The sequence below is a fragment of the Coregonus lavaretus genome, assembly GCF_964263955.1.
Source record: "Coregonus lavaretus genome assembly, chromosome: 4".
NCBI lineage: Eukaryota > Metazoa > Chordata > Actinopteri > Salmoniformes > Salmonidae > Coregonus > Coregonus lavaretus.
The window spans coordinates 21,560,440-21,586,753 of record NC_139991.1 but is presented as its reverse complement, the minus strand read 5'-3'; the positions used below and the strand labels follow the sequence as shown (position 1 = coordinate 21,586,753).

Genomic DNA, 26,314 nt, shown 5'->3' with positions numbered 1-26,314 from the left:
TTTATTTTTCCTGTGAAGCACATTAAGTTACATTCCATGTCTGAAATGTGCTGTATGTATAAATAAAGCTTGATTTGATTTGAAAACCTAAAGCTGGTTAAGGTCAATTCAAAATAATGTTCAGCATGTGTGTGTGAATGTGGATGTGCGTATGTTTGTGTTTTCAAGTGTGTGTCTCTGTGTGAGTGTGTATGTGTCACCATGTGTGTATGTGCCTATGCATGTGTGAGTGAGTGACAGTCAGTCCGACTGGGCGACAGGATGACTGATTACTGCTGTCCTCTACTTGGGCAGGTGAGACTCCTATTACTGATATTGAGGCTAGAGGGGAGAGGCTGCCATTAATTTGGCTCCACAGATCTACCGCACACAGTCAGTGTGTGTGCGTGCGTGCGCCCGCCCGCATGTGCTGAACTCTCCCCAAACGAACTCTGGTGCCCTCCAAAGTGGACGTCTAGGCAAACTTTGCCCACTTCAAGAAAAATCCCCTTAAAATAGTCAAATCTACAGAGCACAACAGTTAAGCCAAAGTCCTTCATGTCTTCCTTTTGCTTCATAGGTTATGAAAAGTGCCTTTTTCTCAATTCAATTACAGTGGGGGAAAAAAGTATTTAGTCAGCCACCAATTGTGCAAGTTCTCCCACTTAAAAAGATGAGAGAGGCCTGTAATCTTCATCATAGGTACACGTCAACTATGACAGACAAATTGAGAATTTTTTTTCCAGAAAATCACATTGTAGTATTTTTAATGAATTTATTTGCAAATTATGGTGGAAAATAAGTATTTGGTCACCTACAAACAAGCAAGATTTCTGGCTCTCACAGACCTGTAACTTCTTCTTTAAGAGGCTCCTCTGTCCTCCACTCGTTACCTGTATTAATGGCACCTGTTTGAACTTGCTATCAGTATAAAAGACACCTGTCCACAACCTCAAACAGTCACACTCCAAACTCCACTATGGCCAAGACCAAAGAGCTGTCAAAGGACACCAGAAACAAAATTGTAGACCTGCACCAGGCTGGGAAGACTGAATCTGCAATAGGTAAGCAGCTTGGTTTGAAGACATCAACTGTGGGAGCAATTATTAGGAAATGGAAGACATACAAGACCACTGATAATCTCCCTCGATCTGGGGCTCCACGCAAGATCTCACCCCGTGGGGTCAAAATGATCACAAGAATCCCAGAACCACACAGGGGGACCTAGTGAATGACCTGCAGAGAGCTGGGACCAAAGTAACAAAGCCTACCATCAGTAACACACTACGCCGCCAGGGACTCAAATCCTGCAGTGCCAGACGTGTCCCCCTGCTTAAGCCAGTACATGTCCAGGCCCGTCTGAAGTTTGCTAGAGTGCATTTGGATGATCCAGAAGTGGATTAGGAGAATGTCATATGGTCAGATGAAACCAAAATAGAACTTTTTGGTAAAAACTCAACTCATCGTGATTGGAGGACAAAGAATGCTGAGTTGCATCCAAAGAACACCATACCTACTGTGAAGCATGGGGGTGGAAACATCATGCTTTGGGGCTGTTTTTCTGCAAAGGGACCAGGACGACTGATCCGTGTAAAGGAAAGAATGAATGGGGCCATGTATCGTGAGATTTTGAGTGAAAACCTCCTTCCATCAGCAAGGGCATTGAAGATGAAACGTGGCTGGGTCTTTCAGCATGACAATGATCCCAAACACATCGCCCGGGCAACGAAGGAGTGGCTTCGTAAGAAGCATTTCAAGGTCCTGGAGTGGCCTAGCCAGTCTCCAGATCTCAACCCCATAGAAAATCTTTGGAGGGAGTTGAAAGTCTGTGTTGGCCAGCGACAGCCCCAAAACATCACTGCTCTAGAGGAGATCTGCATGGAGGAATGGGCCAAAATACCAGCAACAGTGTGTGAAAACCTTGTGAAGACTTACAGAAAACGTTTGACCTGTGTCATTGCCAACAAAGGGTATATAACAAAGTATTGAGAAACTTTTGTTATTGACCAAATACTTATTTTCCACCATAATTTGCAAATAAATTCATTAAAAATCCTACAATGTGATTTTCTGGAAAAAAAAATCTAATTTTGTCTGTCATATTTGACGTGTACTTATGATGAAAATTACAGGCCTCTCTCATCTTTTTAAGTGGGAGAACTTGCACAATTGGTGGCTGACTAAATATTTTTTTTCCCCACTGTACCTACCGCCTTCCGGAGAAACGTTTTGATTTTCTGAAAGCCTTCTTTACAAGTCAAGCTCACCCTGCTTCATGTTCTATTAACCGTCATTTGCTATTCACTTCCCAGTGACCTAGGCCAACCAATGGAATTAGGCCTTGCACTCACACTGCAGAGACCTACAGTGGCTTGCGAAAGTATTCATCCCCCTTTGCATTTTTCCTATTTTGTTCCCTTACAACCTGGAATTTAAATGGATTTTGTTGGGGGTTTGTATCATCATCATGCCTACCACTTTGAAGATGGAAAATATTTTTTATTGTGAAACAAACAAGAAATAAGACAAAAACAACAGAAAACTTGAGCATGCATAACTATTCACCCCCTCAAAGTCAATACTTTGTAGAGCCACCTTTTGCAGCAATTAAAACTGCAAATCTCTTGGGGTATGTCTCTATAAGCTTGGCACATCTAGCCACTGGGATTGTCCTGCTGGAAGGTGAACATCTGTCCCAGACTCAAATCTCTGGAAGACTGAAACAGGTTTCCCTCAAGAATTTCCCTGTATTTAGCGCCATCCATCATTCCTTCAATTCTGACCAGTTTCCCAGTCCCTGCCGATGAAAAACATCCTCACAGCATGATGCTGCCACCACCATTCTTCACTGTGGGGATGGTGTTCTCGGAGTGATGAGAGCTGTTGGGTTTGCGCCAGACATAGCGTTTTCCTTGATGGCCAAAAAGCTCAATTTTAGTCTCATCTGACCAGAGTATCTTCTTCCATATGTTTGGGGAGTCTCCCACATGCCTTTTGGCGAACACCAAACGTGTTTGCTTATTTTTTTCTTTAAGCAATGGCTTCTTTCTGGCCACTCTTCTGTAAAGCCCAGCTCTGTGGAGTGTACGGCTTAAAGTGGTCCTATGGACAGATACTCCAATCTCCGCTGTGGAGCTTTGCAGCTCCTTCAGGGTTATCTTTGGTCTCTTTGTTGCCTCTCTGATTAATGCCCTCCTTGCCTGGTCCGTGAGTTTTGGTGGGCAGCCCTCTCTTGGCAGGTTTGTTGTGGTGCCATATTCTTTCAATTTTTTTATAATGGATTTAATGGTGCTCCGTGGGATGTTCAAAGTTTGGGATATTTTTTTATAACCCAAACATGATCTGTACTTCTTCACAACTCTGTCCCTGACCTGTTTGGAGAGATCCTTGGTCTTCATGGTGCTGCTTGCTTGGTGGTGCCCCTTGCTTAGTGGTGTTGAAGACTCTGGGGCCTTTCAGAACAGGTGTATATATACTGAGATCATGTGACAGATCATGTGACACTTAGATTGCACACAGGTGGACTTTATTTAACTAAGTATTTTTTTAATTTCACTTCACCAATTTGGACTCTTTTGTGTATGTCCATTACATGAAATCCAAATAAAAATCAATTTAAATTACAGGTTGTAATGCAACAAAATAGGAAAAACGCCAAGGGGGATGAATAGTTTGGAAGGCACTGCAGATGTGGATTTCCATATTAAAACTTCAGCCCCGAAAGTTTCTCTCCAGCACCATTTCCCTACACCTAAAACATGAGGGATCAAGGCCACAAAACTGATTCTAAAAGCCAACTTCACTCATGAGAGTCCTCCCCACTCCTCCCATCAGAAAACAATCACCTAGACCCATCAGACTTGATTGATCTCTAGGTGACAATCTTTATTTAGCTTCTCAGTAATTCAGCCCTTCCTCCCCTGTCAGAAGTCTCTAATCTCTGGCTTCATCCCAAATGGAACCTTATTCCCTACATAGTGCACTACTTCTGATCAAAGCCCTGTGGCCCCTAGTCAAAAGTAGTGCACTATATATGAAATAAAGTGCCATTTGGGACAGAGAAAGAAAGAAGAAAGAGAGGAACAGATCAATGCTTTGAGTTATGAAACAACAGTGGCACGGCTAAAGGCCATCTCTCAAATAAAACTCTGGCTAGGTAGACAGGCGACTTGTTTCACAAAATGAACCCCCCCTCCACCTCCACCCCACCCCCATTAATCACCAGCCCGAGTGATCCCCCCATTGTCTAGTCTGAAAGTGGGAGACTGCCAGAAGTTCAGACATTTGCTGATGGAACTTGTCGCTTCTCCATCGGGGTAGAGAGACCTTACTGGATGGATCACTTTGCATCACCCAGTTAACTCGTAATGTGTGTATTACTGAGTAGGCTTCACCTAGTGCCAATATTTTCAATCACACACTACCAATTTGTAAGTTGCTCTGGATAAGAGCGTCTGCTAAATGATGTAAATGTAAATGTACGAGTAGTAGCATATGACAAATGTTCCCTTAACCTAAAAGGAGGATTTCTTTGCCATTGTTTTCCAAATGTAATTATCTCAGAGATAACAGATATTTCTCCATGGCGAGTCTAATATTTGTAAAAAGTACTCCAAATCAAACTGAATTAAACTGTGTTACGTGCCTTTAATATTCTCCTATCACTTCAAGAGTGAAAAGAAGCAGTCATGTTCTCTAGAAGTGTCTAATTTTAGTGATGTGCCTGCTGTATATCCCTACCACCCCTTATGCTGGTTGGCAGAGGTATGACCCATATTCCCTGTCCCCTGTTGGAAGCATTAGGAGGCTCAGGGTACTTGGCTGGCACTGCTCTCCTCTGTCCGCCCCTGTGCTCTTTGGGTGTGTGTGCATGTGTGTGTGCGCGCGTGTACCCGTGAGTGTGCGTTGGTCATCTGTGTGTGTGTGTGTGTGTGTGTGTGTGTGTATCCTCTGTGTGCTGGACAGGGCTGGGGGGCATAGGGGGCCAGTTTAGTGATGTATTACAGCGTTCACAGCCTGACACCTTGGCATGGGGATCAGCATAGCCCTAGGTTCTGCCAAAATCACTCTAGTCTATGAGTAAAGCATCTACACAAGGTCATCAAAGTCAAGCCTCACACCAGGCATGTGTTCAGGTGTACAGTGCTACACACTGGTGGTTGGCTAATATGACAAATTGATAAGTTAAAGTCATGATGCAAGAACAACTTCTTGAGGTATTAAAATAAGTGATTTCTATCACGCTGTTGGTAAATACATCAGATCACATCTATAAAGGACTGGTATTCTGATTAAAATCCCATTGATGACAACTTGAAGACAGACCTTGATGGGTCTAAACCACTGTAAGACATGGGGCTACATCAGTCTCTTGCTGTCGGGACTCAGACTTACTTCTACTTACCGCCAATAAGGTCTAACGCAGACTCAGTTAATTTACGACTCGGCGAGGGCTGTCATTTCTCCACTTTACACAGGCAGATCCTAGGGCAGCGTTTTGGGGCCCTCCGCTCTTTGAGGAATGTCCAAAGTCGCTGCGGCGATGAGAAGTGACAGGAGGATTCTCAGATTTATTAGCGTTCGGTGAGCCAGTGTCATTAGAGAATTTCTATTTCCCCTGGTAACGGCATGAGCGTCCGTGCGAACCGATATGCTCTGTTCTGTGACCCCTGCGTGTGACCCCGGGGGTTTGGTGAAAGCTGGTGCGGGACGTGAGTGGGGACAGATACGGCCTGCTCATGAATTAAGGATGACTTCAGCGGAGTATTCAACTTTCAACCCCTTCGTCCGTATCGTTGGCGAGGATCTGGCTGACGAATGGGCATCAGTGCTCAGAGCGATTCCAAGTAACTCTCCTTCCCTGGTTAAGTATTCAGGAGGGGACATGGCCGGGGCTAATTCTATACATGCCATGTTTAAAATAGTCACTGCTGCTACTACTGATGATACTGTATGTTGAGATATTGTTCAGAGCACAGTTAGAATAACAATATAATTTGTTAGGGTTTGGGGCATTTCCATTTAAATTCAAGACGATTCAGGAAATCTTTCGAACAAGATACAGTATCATTGTCATGTCCATCACATTTTTTTAAACCACAACCTGTAATTATTCATGTGATAACTGAACCTAAAATAAACAACTAAAATAATGAGTGCGAACAGTGAACTGACCATCCATTCTGAGATGATGATGTCCACCTTCTCAACGGGCAGTTTGACCTCCTCAATCCTGCCCTTTATCAGAGTGACCCTGTCCTGCATCTGGTTCGACCTGAGGGGGAAAAAAATGTGTTACTCTTTCTATTTTTATTGCAATAAAGAAACAAGACAATATGCGATAGTCCAAAATTACAGCCAGAGAGATAAATGAAAAAGTACATTAAGATAAGAACATTAAATCCAAAAAGAACAAATGAAATGTTCAATAACGAAGTGTTGGAGTGATGCTTTCAACAAATAGGCCAAAACCATGGATCAGGCAGTGTTCTACTCAACAAGAGTTGTACTCCAGAATTGAATAGTTGTAATCATGGTAACAAATCAATAGCTGTACTATGGTCTCCCAACACACAGCTTTTGTGTAATATTCTAAGGTTAGGACGTTAAAGGATCAGCTATTCTTATTAAGTGGGCTATCTCTCAAAAGTATTTGTAAAAAGTCCCAGTAGTTGAGGCACAACAAACAGTGAATTTGTTCCGAAATATACCCAACCTACTACTCTAACATTGGTCGAAAGCCAAACCATTTGGGGTAAGTAGGACATAATTGCTCCTCCCCAATGGCCCTTTCACACAGAGGTTGGTGTGTTAACAAACACCCAACCTGACCTGTGTGTGTGTGTGCGCGTGCGTGTATGTGCGCCCAGAGCATGTGTGTGTACAGATGAGGTGTGTGTGTATACACAATACATGCGAGTCCATACTGATGTGGTGACTACGAGAGTGCACCCTGTTTAAATGATCCTTCCTTTTCTGACCGGCAACCCAGGGTATCAATCTCTGTGCATATTCCATTATCATGACAGCTAATGCTACTGGGGACAGAACAATTACTCACGGCCCAAGAGTGCATTTCTGCAGCGCTGATCCTTATCTTCCGCTCCCTCTCTCGCTCGCTATCACATCCTCACAGAATCACTCTCTAACATTCTCTCTATCCCCCCTCTCTACCTCCCTCCCTTTAATCTAATTATTGGGGTAATTTAGAGGACAATTTCAGGACTCTGGGGGGGGGGGGGGGTTGAGAGGTAGAAAGAGATATAATGACCAAAAAAAAGAGAGCGAGAGAGTGTGTGTGTGTGTTAGAGAAAGACGGACATAGAACGAGAGTGAGTGCCATTGTTCTGGTTGCTTATGTTGTTAACCCTGACCCCCCCCCCCCCCCCCGTATGTTAAATACACGTCTCATCATCCTAAAACCATCTGTATCGGAGTAGCAGGATTATGCCACAACTCCCCCGGAGGTACGGGGCTCTACAGTGAGGCCATTTAACTCGCATATGCACCTAAATATTTTGCTGTGCGACCTGGATTTGTTGCACCTAGAAAAATGAAGGATTCTAGCTTTATTACCTCAAATATTTTTCATTGTGCTCCTAAATTTCTTTGTGTGCGCCTACATTTTTCAACTTAGGTGCACACGTGCTCCTTGTAAATAAAACGTTGTTGGATTCCTACAGCCCAAATAAATCTATGTTACAGTGGCTTGCGAAAGTATTCATCCCCCTTGGCATTTTTCCTATTTTGTTGCCATAAAACCTGATTTTTGGGGGGTTTGTATCATTCAATTCACACAACATGCCTGCCACTTTGAAGATGCAAAATATTTCTTATTGTGAATCAAACAAGAAATAAGACAAAAAAACTGAAAACTTGAGCGTGAATATATATCCCCCCCCAAAGTCAATACTTTGTAGAGACACCTTTTGCAGCAATTACAGCTGCAAGTCTCTTGGGGTATGTCTCTATAAGCTTGGCACATCTAGCCACTGGGATTTTTGCCCATTATTCAAGGCAAAACTGCTCCAGCTCCTTCAAGTTGGATGGGTTCCGCTGGTGTACAGCAATCTTTAAGTCATACCACAGATTCTCAATTGGATTGAGGTCTGGGCTTTGACTAGGCCATTCCAAGACATTTAAATGTTTCCCCTTAAACCACTCGAGTGTTGCTTTAGCAGTATGCTTAGGGTCATTGTCCTGCTGGAAGGTGAACCTCCGTCCCAGTCTCAAATCTCTGAAAGACTGAAACATGTTTCCCTCAAGAATGTCCCTGTATTTAGTGCCATCCATCGTTCCTTCAATTCTGACCAGTTTCCCAGTCCCTGCCGATGGTGTTCTCGGGGTGATGAGAGGTGTAGACGACGTGAGTAAGACATTTAAGCATGTTAACCCCCGCAAGGCTGCCGGCCCAGACGGCATCCCTAGCCGCGTCCTCAGAGCATGCGCAGACCAGCTGGCTGGTGCGTTTACGGACATATTCAATCTCTCCCTATCCCAGACTGATGTCCCCACATGCTTCAAGATGGCCACCATTGTTCCTGTACCCAAGAAAGCAAAGGTAACTGAACTAAATTACGATCGCCCCGTAGCACTCACCTCTGTCATCATGAAGTGCTTTGAGAGACTAGTAAAGGATCATATCACCTCTACCTTACCTGTCACCCTAGACCCACTTCAATATGCTTACCGCCCCAATAGATCCACAGACGATGCAATTGCCATCACACTGCACACTGCCCTATCCCATCTGGACAAGAGGAATACCTATGTAAGAATGATGTTAATTGACTACAGCTCAGCATTCAACACCATAGTACCCTCCAAGCTCATCATTAAGCTCGAGGCCCTGGGTCTGAACCCCACCTTGTGCAACTGGGTCGTGGACTTCCTGACGGGCTGCCCCCAGGTGGTGAAGGTAGGAAACATTGGGGCCCCATCCTCAACAATGGGGCCCCACAAGGGTGCATGCTCAGCCCCCTCCTGTACTCCCTGTTCACCCATGACTGCGTGGCCAAGCACGCCTTCAACTCAATCATCAAGTTTGCAGACGACACAACAGTAGTAGGCTTGATTACCAACAATGACGAGACCACCTACAGGGAGGAGGTGAGGGCTCTGGGAGTGTCGTACCAGGAAAATAACTTCTAACTCAACGTTAACAAAACAAAGGAGATTATCATGGACTTCAGGAAACAGCAGAGGGTGCACCCCCCTATCCACATAGACGGGACCGCAGTGGAGAAGGTGGACAGCTTCAAGTTCCTTGGCGTACACATCACTGACAAACTGAAATGGTCCACCCACGCAGACAGTGTGGTGAAGAAGGCGCAACAGAGCCTCTTCAACCTCAGGAGGCTGAAGAAATTTGGCTTGACACCTAAAACCCTCACAAACTATTACAGATGCACAATTGAGAGCATCCTGTCGGGCTGTATCACCGCCTGGTACGGCAACTGCACCGCCCGCAACCACAGGGCTCTCCAGAGGGTGGTGCGGTCTCCCGAACACATTACCGGGGGCAAACTACCCGCCCTCCATGACACCTACAGCACCCGATGTCACAGGAAGGCCAAAAAGATCAACCACCCGAGCCACTGCCTGTTCACCCCATATCATCCGGAAGGCGAGGTCAGTACAGGTGCATCAAAGCTGTGACCGAGAGAATGAAATACAGCTTCTATCTCAAGGCCATAAGACTGTTAAATAGCCATCACTAGCACATTAGAGGCTGCTGCTGCCTATTGAAATCACTGGCCACTTTAAGAAATGGATCACTAGTCACTTTAATAATGTTTACATATCTTGCATTACTCATCTCATATGTACAGTGAGGGAAAAAAGTATTTGATCCCCTGCTGATTTTTTAAGTTTGCCCACTGACAAAGAAATGATCAGTCTATAATTTTAATGGTACGTTTATTTGAACAGTGGGAGACAGAATAACAACAACAAAATCCAGAAAAACGCATGTCAAAAATCGTATGATTTGATTTGCTTTTTAATGAGGGAAATAAGTATTTGACCCCTCTGCAAAACATGACTTAGTACTTGGTGGCAAAACCCTTGTTGGCAATCACAGAGGTCAGACGTTTCTTGTAGTTGGCCACCAGGTTTGCACACATCTGAGGAGGGATTTTGTCCCACTCCTCTTTGCAGATCTTCTCCAAGTCATTAAGTTTTTGAGACTGACGTTTGGCAACTTGAACCTTCAGCTCCCTCCACATATTTTCTATGGGATTAAGGTCTGGAGACTGGCTAGGCCACTCCAGCACCTTAATGTGCTTCTTCTTGAGCCACTCCTTTGTTGCCTTGACTACGTGTTTTGGGTCATTGTCATGCTGGAATACCCATCCACAACCCATTTTCAATGCCCTGGCTGAGGGAAGGAGGTTCTCACCCAAGATTTGACAGTACATGGCCCGTCCATCGTCCCTTTGATGCGGTGAAGTTGTCCTGTCCCCTTAGCAGAAAAACACCCCCAAAGCATAATGTTTCCACCTCCATGTTTGACGGTGGGGATGGTGTTCTTGGGGTCATAGGCAGCATTCCTCCTCCTCCAAACACGGCGAGTTGAGTTGATGCCAAAGAGCTCCATTTTGGTCTCATCTGACCACAACACTTTCACCCAGTTCTCCTCTGAATCATTCAGATGTTCATTGGCAAACTTCAGACGGCCCTGTATATGTGCTTTCTTGAGCAGGGGGACCTTGCGGGCGCTGCAGGATTTCAGTCCTTCACGGCGTAGTGGGTTACCAATTGTTTTCTTGGTGACTATGGTCCCAGCTGCCTTGAGATCATTGACAAGATCCTCCCGTGTAGTTCTGGGCTGATTCCTCACCGTTCTCATGATCATTGCAACTCCACGAGGTGAGATCTTGCATGGAGCCCCAGGCCGAGGGAGATTGACAGTCTTTTGTGTTTCTTCCATTTGCGAATAATCGCACCAACTGTTGTCACCTTCTCACCAAGCTGCTTGGCGATGGTCTTGTAGCCCATTCCAGCCTTGTGTAGGTCTACAATCTTGTCCCTGACATCCTTGGAGAGCTCTTTGGTCTTGGCCATGGTGGAGAGTTTGGAATCCGATTGATTGATTGCTTCTGTGGACAGGTGTCTTTTATACAGGTAACAAACTGAGATTAGGAGCACTCCCTTTAAGAGTGTGCTCCTAATCTCAGCTCGTTACCTGTATAAAAGACACCTGGGAGCCAGAAATCTTTCTGATTGAGAGGGGGTCAACTTCTTATTTCCCTCATTAAAATGCAAATCAATTTATAACATTTTTGACATGCGTTTTTCAGGATTTTTGTTGTTATTCTGTCTCTCACTGTTCAAATAAACCTACCATTAAAATTATAGACTGATCATGTCTTTGTCAGTGGGCAAACGTACAAAATAAGCAGGGGATCAAATACTTTTTTCCCTCACTGTATATACTGTATTCTATAATATGCTACTGTATCAACGTGTTTGCTTATTTTTCTCTTTAAGCAATGGCTTTTTTCTGGCCACTCTTCCGTAAAGCCCAGCTCTGTGGACAGATACTCCAATCTCCGCTGTGGAGATTTGCAGCTCCTTCAGGGTTATCTTTGGTCTCTTTGTTGCCTCTCTGATTAATGCCCTCCTTGCCTGGTCCATGAGTTTTGTTGGGCGGCCCTCTCTTGGCAGGTTTGTTGTGGTGCCATATTCGTTCCATTTTTTTATAATGGATTTAAATGGTGCTCCGTGGGATGTTCAAAGTTTCAGATATTTTTTTATAACCCAACCCTGATCTGTACTTCTCCACAAATTTGTCCCTGACCTGTTTGGAGAGCTCCTTGGTCTTCATGGTGCCGCTTTCTTGGTGGTGCCCCTTGCTTAGTGGTGTTGCAGACTCTGGGGCCTTTCAGAACAGGTGTATATAATAATAATAATAATAATAATAATAATATGCCATTTAGCAGACACTTTTATCCAAAGCGACTTACAGTCATGCGTGCATACATTTTTAGGTATGGGTGGTCCCGGGGATCGAACCCACTACCCTGGCGTTACAAGCGCCATGCTCTACCAATTGAGCTACAGAGGACCACTGAGATCATGTGACAGATCATGTGACACTTAGATTGCACACAGGTGGACTTTATTTAACTAATTACGTGACTTCTGAAGGTAATTGGTTGCACCAGATCTTATTTAGGGGCTTCATAGCAAAGGGGGTGAATACATATGCACGCACCACCTTTCCGTTATTAATTTTTTAGAATTTCTTGAAATAAGTAATTTTTTTAATTTCACTTCACCAATTTGGACTATTTTGTGTATGTCCATTACATGAAATCCAAATAAAAATCCATTTAAATTACAGGTTGTAATGCAACAAAATAGGAAAAACGCCAAGGGGGATGAATACGTTTGCAAGGAACTGTATATACAGTCAGTGGTCAGTTTATTAGATACACCACCCCATTCACAAAAATGTTTCGCTCCTACAGACAGGCCACTAAGTGTATAGTTTTAAGGTATTTTAAAGTTTTATTGACAAATCTAGGATAGTAATGTAGATGGGGAGATCGATGAGAGGGATAAAGCAGAGAATGTGAGTGGTGGAACGGAGGATGGAATCGCTGCATCCAGGGACAAATGTGGTCTGGGGGCGGCAGCACTACAACTAGACCAGCCAACGGCACAGTTTGATAATATTTTGTGGAACATTCCTTTAAAAACCAATATGGTTCAGTGTTCAAATCTCCATCAGGGTGCTGTCCCTAAAGTATTCCTACCCGTGAGCATGGCTTTCAGTGCAGCTGGTTGAAGACTGACAACAGTCTAGCTCTCAACGCAACACTCGACTAACCAGACAATCTAGTCAGATTATCTGTATTATAAAATAATCCATTGCATGGATGCAGAGATGAGTTGTTTGTAATCCATCAAGAATCTCACATTTTTAAAAGGCAATGACTGTGGTAACTTATCTCGTCCTGTTTTCTCATTTAAACATATGAGGGTGCGAGAGCGAGATTCCTGTCTGCCAAACAGCAACCATTTTAATTAGAGCCCGGCCGATATATATCGGTTCACAGACCTTATTGGTCGATATTGGCCTTTTAAAGCTACAGTGGGGGAAAAAAGTATTTAGTCAGCCACCAATTGTGCAAGTTCTCCCACTTAAAAAGATGAGAGAGGCCTGTAATTTTCATCATAGGTACACGTCAACTATGACAGACAAATTGAGAAAAAGAAATCCAGAAAATCACATTGTAGGATTTTAATGAATTTATTTGCAAATTATGGTGGAAAGTAAGTATTTGGTCACCAACAAACAAGCAAGATTTCTGGCTCTCTCAGAATTGTAACTTCTTCTTTAAGAGACTCCTCTGTCCTCCACTCGTTACCTGTATTAATGGCACCTGTTTGAACTTGTTATCAGTATAAAAGACACCTGTCCACAACCTCAAACAGTCACACTCCAAACTCCACTAGGGCCAAGACCAAAGAGCTGTCAAAGGACACCAGAATCAAAATTGTAGACCTGCACCAGGCTGGGAAGACTGAATCTGCAATAGGTACGCAGCTTGGTTTGAAGAAATCAACTGTGGGAGCAATTATTAGGAAATGGAAGACATACAAGACCACTGATAATCTCCCTCGATCTGGGGCTCCACGCAAGATCTCACCCCGTGGGGTCAAAATGATCACAAGAACGGTGAGCAAAAATCCCAGAACCACACGGGGGGACCTAGTGAATGACCTGCAGAGAGCTGGGACCAAAGTAACAAAGCCTACCATCAGTAACACACTACGCCGCCAGGGACTCAAATCCTGCAGTGCCAAACTTGTCCCCCTGCTTAAGCCAGTACATGTCCAGGCCCGTCTGAAGTTTGCTAGAGTGCATTTGGATGATCCAGAAGAGGATTGGGAGAATGTCATATGGTCAGATGAAACCAAAATAGAACATTTTGGTAAAAAGTCAACTCGTCGTGTTTGGAGGACAAAGAATGCTGAGTTGCATCCAAAGAACACCATACCTACTGTGAAGCATGGGGGTGGAAACCATGCTTTGGGGCTGTTTTTCTGCAAAGGGACCAGGACGACTGATCCGTGTAAAGGAAAGAATGAATGGGGCCATGTATCGTGAGATTTTGAGTGAAAACCTCCTTCCATCAGCAAGGGCATTGAAGATGAAATGTCGCTGGGTCTTTCAGCATGACAATGATCCCAAACACACCGCCCGGGCAACGAAGGAGTGGCTTCGTAAGAAGCATTTCAAGGTCCTGGAGTGGCCTAGCCAGTCTCCAGATCTCAACCCCATAGAAAATCTTTGGAGGGAGTTGAAAGTCCGTGTTGCCCAGCGACAGCCCCAAAACATCACTGCTCTAGAGGAGATCTGCATGGAGGAATGGGCCAAAATACCAGCAACAGTGTGTGAAAACCTTGTGAAGACTTACAGAAAACGTTTGACCTGTGTCATTGCCAACAAAGGGTATATAACAAAGTATTGACAAACTTTTGTTATTGACCAAATACTTATTTTCCACTTTGCAAATAAATTCATTACAAATCCTACAATGTGATTTTCTGGATTTTTTTTCCTCATTTTGTCTGTCATAGTTTACGTGTACCTATGATGAAAATTACAGGCCTCTCTCATCCTTTTAAGTGGGAGAACATGCACAATTGGTGGCTGACTAAATACTTTTTTTCCCCACTGTATATCGGTATCGGCCGATAACCGATATCAATAAATAGGATGGAAAAAGGGAATCTAATGCTTTATCTGAACACTTATCTGAACCATTATCATGATGTGTCATTATCGTCACAATATATGAAGTCAAATCAAAAAGTTAATGGATATTTGCTCTTTTGGATTGGAATTTATGAGAATTCAGTATGCAAAACATTTACTTTCTCATTTTCCAACTGTAAAACAGTATATCTGCATATATATCGGTATCTGTAAGTTTTGCCCCCCCAAAAAATCGGACCCAAAATAGCATATCGGTCGTAGGGCTGTGACCGTAATTCAATAACCATGTAACTGACGGTTTTGGACAAAGACCGTCATGAAAATAAAATAACCATCAAAACCGTTTAAATAGGCCTAAATTCATATTTTTTACCCATGTAGATAAACTTAACCTAATAGCAGGAATGTTTACTAATGATTATTAGCAATTGTTTTGCTAACTTTGTCTATTAAACTTTCTACATCTCCTCTTTCCAATTTTCCTTTGATGCTCAAGTAGCTAATCGCTAGATGCGTGGGGGTGTAGAGCGCTATAGGCTATGGATGTGTGGCTCGTATTGATTGCTTGCTAGTAAATAAATAAATCGGTCTTTTAAAAAAGGTTGGATGTGTCTGACTATTTATTAATTATTCAACAGCAGTCGACAAGGTTGTTCTGGCTCTGAAGCCTATAATGCGCTAATGTGTCAAATGGACAATGCGCCAATCCTCTCCAACCTGGCATGGTATAATTTGATATGGAATCTTTTCTTATTTTGTAGACTAATCAACGCTGATCAGGCCCAGTCCCAGCCGATATGCTGCCTTGGCGAGACAAAAAAAATTGCAGCCCTCCTATCTCCGCAAAGTAGAATAGTAGCCTAGGAATGCCCATGAGGAAGCCTACTGTTTGTAAAACATACAATTTACTGTTTATCCCTGTCATTTGGTTACATTCAATTCTGTTAATGCATGTATTAATTACAGTAATTTACTGTTCTCATTCTCAGAGTTGAAATGTTGTTAGCAGAGTTCAAAACCTGCCACACTTGTAAGAAACAAGTTTAGATTTATTTTATATAATTTTTGCGCTCCATGAGAGCAATGAGAAGCATTTCGCTACACACGTAATAACAAATGTTAAATACAGCGCATACTTCGTCCTGCCGCGCTGGGAGTCCTAGTGGGACACTGCCTGCATGCAAACACACACACCCCGACAGCGAGCCAGTGGGCTGTAAAATTAAAACGTCCCCTCTCCCACAATCCCATTGTTTTGCTTATACGACACTTCCTTGCATAATGGTAATAATAACACACAATAATGGCCCCTAACTCAAAGCTGCATTCTGAGGCTTGAATGTAATAAAAAACAGGCATACGCAGACTGAGGAGAGTGCTTGGTGGTCTAAGGGTGGTAAATGAGATTGGTTTGGAAGCACTGTCCGGTTCATTGGTGGTGCTAGTGGAGAGCTGCTATAAAAACGGGTGTAAGTGTTTTAACACACACATCAGGTGAGAGTGTAGTAGCCCCTTACACTGGTACCTGTATATGGGTTGAAAATGACAGATTTGGGCACTGATAAATGCCTAAATTGGAACGTAGTGGCTGTACAGTAACATGCTATAAATGACGTCAGAGCTCTGGCTCTGCGCTTCACAGCACTGTATGGGTTTTAACTGACAGACGATCTGAACTTGAGCACCTCGCACAACTAGAAGTTGCCCCCATCCGTCCTGCTAATTGGGCAACTTTTGCAAATGTTTTGTTGTCTGAGTGAGGGAAATGATGTTAATTAAGAGAGGGGTTGCACTAGCAGTAGTTTAGGGAGCAGCTGTGGAAGAGCCGAGAGGCAGGGGAGACCAGAGTCAGGCAGGGTGTACTAAATTATGTGAGTTACGGCCAGGCCAACTGACACCCGCTTTATTGAACTCAACCACCTGAAACAAAACAAAAAGGTGGCTGGAGGTCACAGAGACCTCTACTGAGAGAGTCCATACTACACTGGGGAGGGAATTGTACTAGTTCACACGCTACTGGAGAGGGAAATGTGCTAGTACACATACTACTAGGGAGGGAATATACCTCCAATATACTTTCCAACTGAAAATATATTTCAAATGTGTTTGCTGAAGCAAAGACTCAAATGTGTTTCCTAATAAATCACTGCAAGTATGAGAGTACAACATCAGAACCAAATTTGCTGTGATAGAAAGCATTATGGCACTCTTGTTTTGTGGGTACGTGGTTCCACCCGGATAATTTTTATGTAGGACAGAGAAGCTCAGTTCTGGTGACTTGTTAAAAAGGACATTCTACTCCAAAATGATTTTTTTGTAAATTATGCTGACGCCATCTAAAAATATAATTTCTACTTCCAGAAATGAGCCCAATAACATATTGGTAAATTCATTTGTTAACATTATTTAAACATTTGGACCATGCATATAGCCTATGCATGGTCCATATTATCAGGTATGCTATTAGCAATAAGCATTATCACGTGTAGCCCAACTGATGCAGCATAATGGCTATAAATAGCCTGAAGCATGGTGTTTTAACTAGTTAGCATTCTATTGATGAATTGTATGTCCCAATGATCTTGCATAAACACAGTGAATACAATGCAGGCCGACCTGTTAGGGTAACCCGCCACCCAGGGTAACACGCCCCCTGCCTGTACTTCTCACAGAAACCACTTTATGTCACCATCCCCCCCCCCCCCAACACTTTCCCTGGTTGCCACTACTCTTGCTCAACCAAAAATGTAATCTCTCATATTACAATTATGTAAGTCAAAAAAATAAAAATGTGTGGTAGGATGGCGTTTTACCCCGCGTTGCATTTAGCCCCACTCTCCCCTATGCATTCACAGCAAATTGTGGAGCGGTAACCTTTTTAACCATGCTGCTGCTAAAAACTCTGGGATTAAAATTGTGTAGTTCACATATATTTAGGAGTTGAGAAATAAATAAAATAGGAATGGAAAGCTGGGATCCCCCTCTTTTTAACAACGGACATTAAAAAAACTGCTGTCTTCCCTGCGATTGCAAGAATTGTTGTGCATTGACTGCTTGTCAATGTTTATTTAATGTATTCATATTTATCTCGCATAGAACACACAACTACAAGCCGACTAGGTAAATAGATAAACTACTCTACTATGGGATGTCTGATTTTTCTATTCATTACTCATTTTGTTTGCAGAGGAAAAGTAAATATGGACTGTTCTAGCATCTTGAAATCTTTTCATGTTCCATATTTTATGGGCGTGGCAGCGCCACAACTAAATAAATGCAGTGGAAACACTGACCCAAAGCACTAATCAAGAAATGGTTAATTGACCACAAAATAAGCATTTTGCAATGGCCATCTCAGTCTCCAGACTTAAACCCCATTGAAAACATGTGGTTTGAATTGAAGAGTGCAGTCTATAAGAACAGACAAAGAATTTCAAGGATCTGGAAATATTCTGTATGGAGGAATGATCTAAGACCCCTCCCAACGTGTTCTCCAATCTCAAACATTTTATAAAAATGTTCAGTGTCGTTATCCTCGCAAGTGGATAACAGGGGTGTAAATAACTTTGACCCGTATCTTTTTTATATTACTTGTTAAACAAAATCTCTTCCTCTGACAATTATATTAGTATAAAATTATACACTGCTCAAAAAAATAAAGGGAACACTTAAACAACACATCCTAGATCTGAATGAATGAAATAATCTTAAATACTTTTTTCTTTACATAGTTGAATGTGCTGACAACAAAATCACACAACAATTATCAATGGAAATCAAATGTATCAACCCATGGAGGTCTGGATTTGGAGTCACCTCAAAATTAAAGTGGAAAACCACACTACAGGCTGATCCAACTTTGATGTAATGTCCTTAAAACAAGTCAAAATGAGGCTCAGTAGTGTGTGTGGCCTCCACGTGCCTGTATGACCTCCCTACAACGCCTGGGCATGCTCCTGATGAGGTGGCGGATGGTCTCCTGAGGGATCTCCTCCCAGACCTGGACTAAAGCATCCGCCAACTCCTGGACAGTCTGTGGTGCAACGTGGCGTTGGTGGATGGAGCGAGACATGATGTCCCAGATGTGCTCAATTGGATTCAGGTCTGGGGAACGGGCGGGCCAGTCCATAGCATCAACGCCTTCCTCTTGCAGGAACTGCTGACACTCCAGCCACATGAGGTCTAGCATTGTCTTGCATTAGGAGGAACCCAGGGCCAACCGCACCAGCATATGGTCTCACAAGTCAGGCTACCTCTGGCGAGCACATGGAGGGCTGTGCGGCCCCCCAAAGAAATGCCACCCCACACCATGACTGACCCACCGCCAAACCGGTCATGCTGGAGGATGTTGCAGGCAGCAGAACGTTCTACACGGCGTCTCCAGACTCTGTCACGTCTGTCACATGTGCTCAGTGTGAACCTGCTTTCATCTGTGAAGAGCACAGGGCGCCAGTGGCGAATTTGCCAATCTTGGTGTTCTCTGGTAAATGCCAAACGTCCTGCACGGTGTTGGGCTGTAAGCACAACCCCCACCTGTGGACGTCGGGCCCTCATACCACCCTCATGGAGTCTGTTTCTGACTGTTTGAGCAGACACATGCACATTTGTGGCCTGCTGGAGGTAATTTTGCAGGGCTCTGGCAGTGCTCCTCCTGCTCCTCCTTGCACAAAGGCGGAGGTAGCAGTCCTGCTGCTGGGTTGTTGCCCTCCTACGGCCTCCTCCACATCTCCTGATGTACTGGCCTGTCTCCTGGTAGTGCCTCCATGCTCTGGACTACGCTGATAGACACAGCAAACCTTCTTGCCACAGCTCGCATTGATGTGCCATCCTGGATGAGCTGCACTACCTGAGTCACTTGTGTGGGTTGTAGACTCCGTCTCATGCTACCACTAGAGTGAAAGCACCGCCAGCATTCAAAAGTGAACAAAACATCAGCCAGGAAGCAAAGGAACTGAGAAGTGGTCTGTGGTCACCACCTGAAGAACCACTTCTTTATTGGGGGTGTCTTGCTAATTGCCTATAATTTCCACCTGTTGTCTATTCCATTTGCACAACAGCATGTGAAATGTATTGTCAATCAGTGTTGCTTCCTAAGTGGACAGTTTGATTTCACAGAAGTGTGATTGACTTGGAGTTACATTGTGTTGTTTAAGTGTTCCCTTAATTTTTTTGAGCAGTGTATAATTTTCCCCAAAAAAGTAGCATACAATATAGCTCAGTATCTGTCTGACAGGTTGGCAGGAAGATGTGCTGACTTGGACTGCAGTAAGGAGAGCGAGTGCACCAATTTGTTTGAGAGTGAATTGTTTGTCGCAGAAAGTTATGTTTAACAGGCTAGAATCTATTAAGTTTAAAAAAAAAAATTGTATTGGGTGTATTTACCGACTGCCTGAATAGGTCAGTATGTTTGTATGTTTGTTTACTTCTCTGCCTGCAATCACTATCTCTGCGACACGGATTTAATTCCTATGTCTCTTCCCATGGAGGCTTCCCTGTTCAAGGGAAAAAGCGAACAGAAAAAATGAGAAATTGACAGACAAAATGAGAGTTTTTTTTCCAGAAAATCACATTGTAGGATTTTTTATGAATTTATTTGCAAATTATGGTGGAAAATAAGTATTTGGTCAATTACAAAAGTTTCTCAATAATTTGTTATATACCCTTTGTTGGCAATGACACAGGTCAAACGTTTTCTGTAAGTCTTCACAAGGTTTTCACACACTGTTGCTGGTATTTTGGCCCATTCCTCCATGCAGATCTCCTCTAGAGCAGTGATGTTTTGGGGCTGTCGCTGGGCAACACAGACTTTCAACTCCCTCCAAAGATTTTCTATGGGGTTGAGATCTGGAGACTGGCTAGGCCACTCCAGGACCTTGAAATGCTTCTTACGAAGCCACTCCTTCGTTGCCCGGGCGGTGTGTTTGGGATCATTGTCATGCTGAAAGACCCAGCCACGTTTCATCTTCAATGCCCTTGTTGATGGAAGGAGGTTTTCACTCAAAATCTCACGATACATGGCCCCATTCATTCTTTCCTTTACACGGATCAGTCGTCCTGGTCCCTTTGCAGAAAAACAGCCCCAAAGCATGATGTTTCCACCCCCATGCTTCACAGTAGGTATGGTGTTCTTTGGATGCAACTCAGCATTCTTTGTCCTCCAAACACGACGAGTTGAGTTTTTACCAAAAATTTATATTTTGGTTTCATCTGACCATATGACATTCTCCCAATCCTCTTCTGGATCATCCAAATGCACTCTAGCAAACTTCAGACGGGCCTGGACATGTACTGGCTTAAGCAGGGGGGCACGTCTGGCACTGCAGGATTTGAGTCCCTGGCGGCGTAGTGTGTTACTGATGGTAGGCTTTGTTACTTTGGTCCCAGCTCTCTGCAGGTCATTCACTAGGTCCCCCCGTGTGGTTCTGGGATTTTTGCTCACCGTTCTTGTGATCATTTTGACCCCACTGGGTGAGATCTTGCGTGGAGCCCCAGATCGAGGGAGATTATCAGTGGTCTTGTATGTCTTCCATTTCCTAATAATTGCTCCCACAGTTGATTTCTTCAAACCAAGCTGCTTACCTATTGCAGATTCAGTCTTCCCAGCCTGGTGCAGGTCTACAATTTAGGAGTTGAGAAATAAATAAAATAGGAATGGAAAGCTGGGATCCCCCTCTTTTTAACAACGGACATTAAAAAAACTGCTGTCTTCCCTGCGATTGCAAGAATTGTTGTGCATTGACTGCTTGTCAATGTTTATTTAATGTATTCATATTTATCTCGCATAGAACACACAACTACAAGCCGACTAGGTAAATAGATAAACTACTCTAGGAAAGACACCAAGCGATGACAAAAATACTATTTACACACTATTCATATGTACATATTCAATCTTATATATAGTACAGTTCAATTAGATCTTTAGAAAGAGGAGAGGCGCTGTGATAAAAAATATATATATTTTATCTGTTTTTTAAAGCTAAGCAGAGCATTCCATGATGACATGGCTTTATACATACAGTGAGGGAAAAAAGTATTTGATCCCCTGCTGATTTTGTATGTTTGCCCACTGACAAAGAAATGATCAGTCTATTATTTTACTGGTAGGTTTATTTGAACAGTGAGAGACAGAATAACAACGACAAAATCCAGAAAAACGCATGTCAAAAATGTTATAAATTGATTTGCATTTTCATGAGGGAAATAAGTATTTGACCCCCTCTCAATCAGAAAGATTTCTGGCTCCCAGGTGTCTTTTATACAGGTAACGAGCTGAGATTAGGAGCACACTCTTAAAGGGAGTGCTCCTAATCTCAGCTTGTTACCTGTATAAAAGACACCTGTCCATAGAAGCATTCAATCAAATCAGATTCCAAACTCTCCACCATGGCCAAGACCAAAGAGCTCTCCAAGGATGTCAGGGACAAGATTGTAGACCTACACAAGGCTGGAATGGGCTACAAGACCATCTCCAAGCAGCTTGGTGAGAAGGTGACAACAGTTGGTGTGATTATTCGCAAATGGAAGACACACAAAATAACTGTCAATCTCCCTCGGCCTGGGGCTCCATGCAAGATCTCACCTCGTGGAGTTGCAATTATCATGAGAACGGTGAGGAATCAGCCCAGAACTACATGGGAGGATCTTGTCAATAATCTCAAGGCAGCTGGGACCATAGTCACCAAGAAAACAATTGGTAACACACTACGCCATGAAGGACTGAAATCCTGCAGCGCCCGCAAGGTCCCCCTGCTCAAGAAAGAACATAAACAGGCCCGTCTGAAGTTTGCCAATGAACATCTGAATGATTCAGAGGAGAACTGGGCGAAAGTGTTGTGGTCAGATGAGACCAAAATCGAGCTCTTTGGCATCAACTCAACTCGCCGTGTTTGGAGGAGGAGGAATGCTGCCTATGACCCCAAGAACACCATCCCCACCGTCAAACATGGAGGTGGAAACATTATGCTTTGGGGGGTTTTTTTCTACTAAGGGGACAGGACAACTTCACCACATCAAAGGGACAATGGACGGGGCCATGTACCGTCAAATCTTGGGTGAGAACCTCCTTCCCTCAGCCAGGGCATTGAAAATGGGTAGTGGATGGGTATTCCAGCATGACAATGACCCAAAACACACCGCCAAGGCAACAAAGGAGTGGCTCAAGAAGAAGCACATAAAGGTCCTGGAGTGGCCTAGCCAGTCTCCAGACCTTAATCCCATAGAAAAAGGTTTGAGTTGCCAAACGTCAGCCTCGAAACCTTAATGACTTGGAGAAGATCTGCAAAGAGGAGTGGGACAAAATCCCTCCTGAGATGTGTGCAAACCTGGTGGCCAACTACAAGAAACGTCTGACCTCTGTGATTGCCAACAAGGGTTTTGCCACCAAGTACTAAGTCATGTTTTGCAGAGGGGTCAAATAATTATTTCCCTCATTAAAATGCAAATCAATTTATAACATTTTTGACATGCGTTTTTCTGGATTTTTTTGTTGTTATTCTGTCTCTCACTGTTCAAATAAACCTACCATTAAAATGATAGACTGATCATGTCTTTGTCAGTGGGCAAACGTACAAAATCAGCAGGGGATCAAATACTTTTTTCCCTCACTGTAACTGAGTGAAAAAAAAGAGGAAAAAAAAGACAAACTCAAATAAGCATCCAATTATTTCAGGCCCAATGCCATCACAGTCATGGCAGCAAAAGATTCAGTAGGTTGCTGGCACTACACGACTGGCTACGAGTCTACTGTAGCTCTGTTGGAGTTACTTTTGTGAATAACTTTGACACCTTTTGGAAACAGAAGATGCTCTACAGACAGAATGGGGTCCATCCACATCATCTTGGTGCCTGGACCCTGTCCTCACATTTCAAGGCTGTGCTGAGACATTGACTTATCAACTCCCCAAGTTCCGCTCAGTTAATCCCAACCATAAATTATCTGCATTAACATTATCCTGCAGGCCTGTAACAGGTAACCCTCATTGACTCCTGTTTTAATCCACGTCCTCTTTCAAAGCATAGGCCCAATGGTACAGTTCTAGACAATCTTGCATCCATACCAATTCAAGTTAGCCCAAGGGGTTACCAACTGAGCATGGTATGATTGTATTAGAGACTCTGTCTGATCTAAAATCCAGCAGCTGCGGTATTGGAATGATTCATGTAAATGCCAGAAGTTTGATCTCGAAAATGGATTTTATTATAACTTTGGCCTCTCAAACCAATGTGGACATTCTGGTAATATCTGAAACTTGGCTAAATAAGACTGTGCTGGATACTGTTGCGTTTGTGGCTGGTTATGCTTTTAGATCTGACAGAGGTTGAGGTGCCACCATATTTACAAAGGACAACTTAAATGTTTCTGTATCTCTCACTACCTCTGTCCTTTAGCAATTTTTTATGTCTAGTCCTAAATGTGGGCCTTGGTAATAATGCCCAACTTGCGCTAGTCGGAATTTATCGCCCTCCCTCTGCCTCAACATGTGCTCTTAGCCAATTGTCTGACTTGCTATCTAATTATGCTAAATCTGAATTATTAATTTGGGGTGATCTTAATTTGGTTTGGTCGATGCCAGTTACTGATAGGCTGAAAGATATCTGCATTGCGCTAAATCTAACTCAGCTGATAACTGAACCAACCCGCCACAACTTTAGACACCCTGAAAAATCCTCTCTTTTAGATATTATGACAAATGCCCCTCATAAGTATACAGCCTATGGAATTTTTGCTAATGAGTTCAGTGACCACTGTCCCCTTGCCTGCATAAGAGATGAAAAGCTACCTAAATCTCACCCTCGCATTATTAGAAAGAGAAATAATAGGAATTTTAATTAGCAACAATTGTTGTCTGACATTGAATTGTTTGAATGGGGGGTTGTGTCAGATATCTCTGACTCGGATCAGGCCCTAAATTGTTGAACTTCTTTGCTCAACACTATTGCAGATAAACATGTTAGTTCAAGAAATGCATAAACTATCTGAGAAACTTCAGGAAAGAAATTTCGCTTGGGCTAAGGCTGACTGATTCTATGTCTGACTGGCAGTCCTTCAGACGCTTGAGATACATACACAGTTCAAGAAGTATCTGAGAATGGTGGGAATCCAGCTGCCTTCTGGAAGGTAGTCAATTCTCTGAAACAAAACTCCATCCCCTCACTACCACAGCTGGTTATGACAGCCTCTGTTCCCATAACAGGTAAGACCGACATTTGTGGTGTGTTTAATAACCACTTTGCCTCAGCGGGCAACGTATTTGATAAAATAGCTTCAGAAAACTCTGATTTCAGCAGAGGGAGTCCTTTACTCACATCGAGCCAGGTTGCAGAGAACGACACATTCCCAGATTCCTCATTTTCATTTAAACCATTCTATGTCTATGATGTATTAAGTGCCTTATTGAAGATCGATGTAAAAAAAAAACTCCACAGGGGCTGACTCACTTCATCCCTTTTGCTGCAGCTTTCTGCCCCACTTATTGCAGAATCATTAACGTATATTTTTTACTTGACAATTGCCTACACAGATGGAGATTTTTCTGTGCTCTTAACAATTTATCTGAATCACTATCTAAGTATGGTAAATCTGAACTATAAATTATGGGCGATTTTAATATTGATTGGAGGACACCAGTGTCAGATACGCTGAAAGATATTTGCACTGAGCTAGGGTTGGGCAGTATCCAGATTTTCATATCGTCATACCGTCCCTTCTCTCATCCCAGGATTTACGGTATTACATGCTTAGTACACAACGGAGGCCACAAAAAATGCAAAAAACACCATTGGGCATCTGTTACCAGAATGCAAATAAAATTAGCACAAGTAATAGAGAATTTCCATGGAGGCTGCTAGCTAATGGAGACTGCTAGCTAAATATACTAACGAGCGCAAACAAAAATAAACAAATTGCAAAGACAGGCAATCTAGCTCATCAAGGTATAAATACAGTGCATTCGGAAAATATTCAGATCCCTTGACTTTAACTTCAAATAACATATGGAATCATGAAGTAACCAAAAAAGTGTTAAACAAATCAAGATATATGTTATATTTGAGATTCTTCAAAGAAGCCACCCTTGAAGGAGTTCCCACTTATGTTGAGCACATGTTGGCTGCTTTTCCTTCACTCTGCAGTCCAACTCATCCCAAACCATCTCAATTGGTAAAGTCGGCTGATTGTGGAGGCCAGGTCATCTGATGCAGCACTCCATCACTCTCCTTCTTGGTCAAATAAACCTTACACAGCCTGGAGGTGTGTTGGGTCATTGTCCTGTTGAAAAACAAATGATAGTCCCACTAAGCGCAAACCAGATGGGATGGTGTATCGCTGCAGAATGCTGTGGTAGCCATGCTGGTTAAGTGTGCCTTGAATTCTAAATAAATCACAGACAGTGTCACCATCACATCTCCTCCTCCATGCTTCACGGTGGGAACCACACATGCGGAGATCATCCGTACACCTACTCTGCGTCTCACAAAGACATGGCGGTTGGAACCAAAAATATGAAATTTGGACTCTTTAGACCAAAGGACAGATTTCCACCGGTCTAATGTCCATTGCTCGTGTTTCTTGGCCCAAGCAAGTCTCTTCTTCTTATTGGTGTC

General features: G+C 43.2%; 1 protein-coding gene across 2 annotated transcripts in view; it reads right to left on the bottom strand.

Moving 5' to 3' along the window:
- LOC311127956 (protein arginine N-methyltransferase 3-like) overlaps window positions 1-26,314 on the bottom strand; it is a 129,950-nt gene that overhangs the window by 85,453 nt on the left and 18,183 nt on the right. For both annotated transcript variants that reach the window (XM_084159859.1, XM_084159860.1), the window contains exon 10: window positions 6,154-6,253. In XM_084159859.1, coding sequence (XP_084015985.1) covers window positions 6,154-6,253 — 100 coding nt within the window. The remainder of the gene's footprint in view (window positions 1-6,153; window positions 6,254-26,314) is intronic.